Source organism: Benincasa hispida, chromosome 11, assembly GCF_027475165.1.
Source record: "Benincasa hispida cultivar pf3 chromosome 11, pf3_genome.v1.1, whole genome shotgun sequence".
Taxonomy (NCBI): Eukaryota; Viridiplantae; Streptophyta; class Magnoliopsida; order Cucurbitales; family Cucurbitaceae; genus Benincasa; species Benincasa hispida.
This window is the reverse complement of record NC_143488.1, coordinates 21,543,673-21,550,678: the sequence shown is the minus strand read 5'-3', so window position 1 is coordinate 21,550,678 and position 7,006 is coordinate 21,543,673. Positions and strand designations below refer to the sequence as shown.

At 31.1% G+C, this 7,006-nt stretch overlaps 1 protein-coding gene across 1 annotated transcript; it reads left to right on the top strand.

Moving 5' to 3' along the window:
• Positions 1-480: 480 nt before the first annotated feature.
• Positions 481-6,734, top strand: LOC120091739 (organic cation/carnitine transporter 4-like). Its single transcript, XM_039049855.2, has 2 exons — positions 481-972; positions 5,378-6,734. Exons 1-2 carry the CDS (start codon positions 576-578, stop codon positions 6,520-6,522), a joined length of 1,542 nt encoding a protein of 513 aa, XP_038905783.2. The 5' UTR covers positions 481-575; the 3' UTR covers positions 6,523-6,734.
• The last annotated feature ends 272 nt before the right edge of the window (positions 6,735-7,006 follow it).

Sequence of the window (7,006 nt, the reverse complement as noted above, 5' to 3'; positions counted from 1 at the left end):
TTTGTATTTTAAATAATATATTGAATAATTTTTAAATCGTTATATTGAATAATTTGTATTGTACTGAATAAACTAGTTGTGAAAAAAAAAACAATCACATCTAAGATTTGTAATTTAGTTTGAAATTAAATTATAACTAGCAAATTATGAGATAATAGTCCAAGAAATAATTTGGAGTTCAACCTTTAATCCAGAACATAAATACAAGGATACAATTATTTACACAAATCATATCTTAGTTAGAATAATAATTATTTGAATATATCACAAATGACAACACAATATATAATTTATTTAAAAAGGATTTATTAGGAGTACTAAAGATAATTTTAAATTTTTAAAACAATGAACAAACGAGATCCTCATGGTTAATGGTGGGCCACAGTTCAAGATTCGACAAATCTCAACGGCTAGATTTCCGCCACGTGTCTCTCTCTCTCTCTCTCTATATATATATAAAAAACATCACAATGCAAAATTCACAAAAAAAAGAAAAGAAAAGAAAAGAAAATCATCGCTCTCTTTGGGAGAAGAGAAAAGAAGAAAAAACAGAGATCCGGCAAGCCAGGAGGCGAATGTCGGAGATGGTGGCGGAAATCCGGTGGCCGCTGGTGGCGGCGGCGGAGAAGGAAATACTGGAGAGGGTTACGGTGGACGAGATGCTGCAGAAGCACTGCGGGGAGTTTGGGCGTTGGCAACTAAAGCACTTTGTTCTGACGAGCCTGGCCTGGGCGCTTGAGGCGTTTCATACTATGGTTATGATTTTCGCCGACCGGGAACCGGAATGGACCTGCGTTGGATCCGGTTCGGGTTGTGATCCGGCGAAGGGCGGCGTTTGCGGCCTGGAACCTGGGACGTGGCGGTGGAGCGGGGCGGCGGGGATATCGACAGTGTCTCAATGGGGATTGATTTGCGGTGATAAGTATAAGGTTGGATTGGTTCAGGCCTTGTTTTTTGGCGGCTGTATGATTGGTCAGTTTCTCCTCTCTTTAAAACTGATTTTATTTAATTTTTTTTAGTTTTTTAATTAAATGTTGATTAATTGGTAATCTGATAATTAACAAAAATGAAACAAAAAAAGAAAGTCTCATAATAATGAGTCTATGTATTTCTAATGAATCTTAAATTTAGTCTACAATGCTACTTGGTTTATGGTTGATTTAAAAACTTTTTTTTTTTTTACTATTTCTTAACATTTTTACCATAAATTTGAAAAAATATACGGATATAATATATTTTTTTTCATGTAAATTATTATTATTATTATTTAACTAATTTCAGGGTAAATTTAAAATTCTTGAATTTAGTCTGAGAACATTGGAAAATGGAACTAGGTGACTTTTGTCGTTTTTTTGTTTTTTTGATAATAATAATAAAGAAAAAATATAGTTGCATTTGAAATATTGGTTGGGGCTTGGACAGGGTGGTCTCTTTTTGTGCTGTATTTTGCCAATTTTGAGAGAAAACCCTTTGCCTATTCACATTTTTCATTCTTTGAAAATTACTTTACAACATCTCTTTATTCCCACACTTTTCTACGTTTCTGAAATTGTACTTTTTGACGGTACAAAAATTTTTAAACTCAGGTAAAAACAAATTCTTCTGTTTCTTGTTTCTCTTTCTTTTTTTTAAAGATAGAGATTTAATTTAGTCATTCTTTTTTAGAAAAGAAATATGGATAACATTAACAAATAGGCAATAAACAATTGAAAAAGAAAAAGACATGCTTTGCTTTGCCTAGGCTGTTTATGTGAAAAAGTGTTTTCTAGGTACTGTCTTTAATTACTCCATGAAATATAAATATCAAATTCAAACCCGAAAAATTAATTCTAATAGGAATATGTAAAATAATATTTAGAAAAAGAAAGGAAAAAAAATATCAAAGTACTTAAATCTAAATGTTAAAGCCAACCTAATTCAACTTGTCCAATTGATATGTAGTATTTCTTAGTGACCAAGATATCTATCGTACTAAAAAACGAACCCAAGAAATAGTAATTATTTTACACAATCACACTAACTATATATTCTTAGACCTTTATTTGTTAAGGGTATACAAAATTCCATATTGATTACAGAATTAAAAAATAATAAGAGGACCTAAATGAACTCAAATTATGCATGTTTAATTTTTAGATTCAATAAAACTAAACTTGAAATATTAAAACATGTACAACGAACAAATTAATTTATTTTTATGTAAAAGAAAATTTATATATCATTATAAAGATGTTCGACCTTATCATATTAATTAATTGAACAATTGAACAATAATAAGGTATTTATATTAAATGATAGTTTTAGATTATATATAGTCTCTATATTAATTTTACATGTTAAACTAATTTTTATTTTCATATATTTTATATATGATTTTGCATGAGTTGTAATCTTTTCGCTGCCGTCTTTTAAAATATTTCAAGTTGCAGACGGAAAACAAATTATTAAAGCCATAAATTATTATTAGTATTATTATTTTGACAGATCATAAATTATTTTATATATACATATAATTTTGAAAGTCGATTTGAATAATAGAAGACTAAAGTCATTCGCCTTTGCGGTGGTCCAAATTGAATGTCTATCAAACTAGCATTCAAATTTTCCCTTATCGGTAGAGTATTTTATTTTTCTCTCTTTTTCTTTTCTTTTAAATTTCATTTTAAATGGGAATGATAAACTTGCATGTCTTCTTCATATATTGTTCTTTTTCATCTTTCCTTTTTACACCAAAAATAGTAAGATATTAATTAAGAAGAAAAAAACTAGTTAAAGTGGTTTTTTCCCTCAAAGGAAAAAGGAAAAAGTAAGTTAAGTAAGTATAAAGAGTTCATTCAAAAGTTGATTTCTATTTGTGTGTTAAAAAATAATAATTTCAAAAACACTTTCTATAAATATAGTAATTAATAATTTTAATATAACCTAACTCTTTGGAGATAAAAAAGAATAATTATACAAAATTATATTCATAAATTAATTAACAATAATTTATATTAAACCTAATATTTACTAGTATAATTAGTTTATAAGTATATTATCAAATACATTTTGAATAATTGTTTAAGTAGAAACTAGTTTTGAATTGACTACCAAATATATATATGAAAACATGAATATGAAATACAATTTTGTTTTCATCAAATTTCTTGTTTACAAATTTATATTTTTCATATATTTTGGGTTAGTAAATCCTAATTTTTTTAGTCTTAGTCTTTTAATTTTTGACCTACTGAGACCTTATATAATTGAATAATTAAGACTTCATTTGGTAATCATTTGATTTTTTATTTTTTTATTTTTAAAAATTAAGTCTATAGACATTGCTTCCACCTCCAAATTCCTTTCTTAGTTAACTACTGTTTACCAATGATTTAAAAGATCAAGTCAAATTTTGAGAACTAAAAAAATAGTTTTTAAAAAGTTATTTTTGATTTTGGAATTTCGTTGAAAATTCAACTATTATACTTGACAAAAATGCAAATCATGGTAAAAAAAATGAGTAGGAAATATATTTAATTTTCAAAAAAACTAAAAACAAAAACCGAAATGATTACCTATAATTCTATTAGTTTTATACTAATTTTAAATTATTGTGCAAGCATACCCTAATTTAAATGTATTATATTTTCATATGATTTAGAAGTAAACTTTCAATGTTTATAAGATGTATGGACTATTTCTTTCCTTATTAATTAATTTTGAGATGAAATGTTATATTATTTAATATTTAAATGTCTAAAATGTTGATTAGATAATAGTTGTGTTTTTGAGTAGTTAAATTGAATAAGATAAGATGAGGGTAAGGTTGAGAAAAGAGAAGAATATTCCAAAATCCAATAGAGAATAAGCGACAAGTTGGTCAAAAAGGGGTTGCGCCTGATCTAGCTTCTTCTGTTAGCAGCCTTGTGGAAATTAAAAGCCTTTCTTTTTCATTTTGGTCTTTGAGGGATAAAACTGCATCAACTCAATTGTAAAACTTTCAAGCTTTTATTATATCATTTTCTCTGACCTTTTTCCTTCTAAGATTCCTTGCTTTTCAACTTTTTCAACACCTGGGCTTGTGGGTCCCCATGCCCATTGCCTTTCTTTTTCACATTATTGTCACCTAAATCCGTTTCATAATCAGTTCGACTCGTCAAAATTTTAAAAATAAAAAAAAAAAAAAAAAAATAGTTTTTAGAAATTTATTTTTGTTTTTAGAAATCATGATAAGAAAATAAAAAATATTTATTTTTCAAAAAAATCTTGGTTTGTTTTCAATGTTTGTAAATTAAACCGATTTTCTCTCAATTTCTTATCATGATTTACATATTTTATAAGTAAAATAGTTGAATTTTCAGTCAATTTTTAAAAATTATTTTTTTTAGTTTTTATAATTTGACTTAGTTTTTTAAGATATCGATAGAGATGCAACGCGGTTTTTAGGTTTAACTTTAAAAGAAAAAAAAAACTAAAAACTAAATTATTTTTTAAAAGGATCTTAATTTTTAATTTTTAAAAATGAAGTTTATAAATATTATTTTCAACTCTAAGTTTTATGTTTTGTATTCATTACTTATTAATGTGTTTTAAAAAATGGTCCCAATTTCCAAACATTAGAAAAAAGGACTTGCTCATTTTTCTTTTTTCTAAGAATTTAAGTTAAAGTTCAAGTGTTTTTTTAACTTTTTATAACGTGAAAACTACCCTGGAGGAAAAATAAAAAATTCAGAATCTGAAAATAAAAACTATTTATTTATTTATTATTATTTTTGTTAATCCAAGGTCACTGTTCATCCCCACCACGTGACCCAATAATCGGGATTCAATAATTTCGTTCCCCCCTTGTGAAAGCTTTTGGCGTCGTCCTATACTTCTTTATTAAATGGCCTTTTGCAAATATATTAAGTATATAAATACTCTGTTTCTTGGCCAAAATTAAAATTTTAAATTTGATTATCTTAAAAGATTTTGATCCGAAATCGTCAGTAAGATAAATATATTTATATGGAGAGAACGAAAAACTTTTAAAAAGACATAAATTTACACATCAATCTAACACGAATGTTACATCCACCCGATGTTTAAGTCAGAAAATGAATTACAGGAAGAGACTTTCTGCACCAATTTTCGTTCTAGCTCTTTCTCTTAGATTATTTGGGTGACCAGAATATCTCCTATGACAAATTTTCCAAGTCATTTGAGTGATAACATTAAAACATGATGTAGGATTGTAATATATGAGTTGATTATGTTAATATATAGAGATATAGAGAGTGGTAAACTGATAATATAAGGTTAAGAATTAAATTGAAAATATGTCAAGTATATGGTGTTGAATTAATATAGAATGAAAAATGAGGGTGGTTATTGAAAATTGAAATAATGTTTGATGCAGGTGCTGGAGTTTTTGGGCACCTTTCAGACTCAAAATTGGGAAGAAAAGGATCTCTCACGGTAGTATGCATTCTAAACGCCATTTTTGGAACTGCAACTGCTTTTTCTCCCAATTACTATATCTATACTCTCCTCCGTTTCCTTACCGGCTTCAGCACCGGTGGCGTCGGCCTCTGTGCCTTCGTCCTCGCCACCGAGCCCATCGGCCCCACCAAGCGTGGCATCGCTGGAATGTCCACCTTCTACTTCTTCTCCTCCGGTATCGCCGCCCTCTCCGCCATTGCCTACGTCTTCAAATCATGGCGCCACCTCTACATTGCCTCCTCTCTTCCTTCCTTCTTCTTCACCTTCCTCGTCCTCCCTTTCCTCTCTGAATCCCCTCGGTGGTTCCTCGTCCACGGCAAGATCACCGAGGCCACCAATCTAATGGCTACTATCGCCAAAGTCAATGGTAACCACCTCCCCGACGGAGTCTTTCTCGCTCTCGACGAAGATGCCAAACATGGCGAAATCCAACAATCCACCCAGTCGGGATCACTCCTCGACGTGATCCGCTCGCCCATTACTCGAATACGGTTGATTCTAGCCGTGGCTATTAATTTCATGTGCGCCGTCGTGTACTACGGGTTGAGTTTGAACGTGGTGAATCTCGACACGAATATTTACATGAACGTAGCGGCGAATGCGGTTGCGGAAATGCCGGCTTTCTTGATCACGGCGGTGTTGTTGGACGTGTGTGGGAGGAAGCCGTTGGCAATAGGGACGCTTTGGTTCAGTGGGGTGTTTTGTTTGGCTGGGAGTTTGATGAAGGGAGTGGGGATGTTGAAGGTCATCAGGATGGTGTGTGGAGTGTTGGGGATATTTGGGATGGCAGGGACTTATAATCTGTTGTACATTTACACGGCCGAGCTGTTTCCGACCGTGGTGAGGAATGCCGCATTGGGGAGTGCGACGCAGGCATCGCAGATGGGGGCGATATTGGCGCCGTTTGTGGTGGTGATGGGCGGAGGGCTGCCGTTTGCGGTGTTTGCGGTGTGTGGGATTGTGGGAGGGGCTTTGGCGTTTTACTTGCCGGAGACTTTGAATAAGCCTTTGTATGATACAATGGGAGGAATGGAAGATGGGGAAAGAGCTTGTAACTTTTGAAGATTGGGAAATGTTGTTGTGACTTGTGAGCTTGTTTGCTACAGTTTTTGTTTTGTTTATTAAAGTTCTAGACACAATTTTGTTTATTTTGGTAATCGATAGACAAAAGCAGGATGTAATTGCATTACAAATACAAGGCTTCTCATTAGTTCTCATTTAGGGGCACTATTGTGTAGCAACCAAAATAATATAAAATTTCTATTTTAAGTATACACGAGGAGATTTATTGTACTACCATTGTTTTTCTTGTATTCCTAAATTGTTGCACTAGAGCTCCTTTAACATATTTCATAAATATGCTTTATTTATGCACTTAATTAATATTGAATCTTATAATTAGAAAGTTAATTAGCTCTTCGAATAAGATAATTGATGAATGATAAGAAATAACTTTCCTTAAGCATACTTTAAGAAACTTTGTTAAAATAATTTTTCTCGATTTTCCTAGTTGAGACCGATCATTGAGATTCGAATAAAAATTTAA

Bases quoted from the DNA above. Each gene is read 5' to 3' on its own strand.
- LOC120091739 (XM_039049855.2), top strand. From the start codon at position 576: ATGTCGGAGATGGTGGCGGAAATCCGGTGGCCGCTGGTGGCGGCGGCG. The intron at 973-5,377 runs GTCAGTTTCTCC...TGTTTGATGCAG, and splicing joins TTTTGGCGGCTGTATGATTG to GTGCTGGAGTTTTTGGGCAC.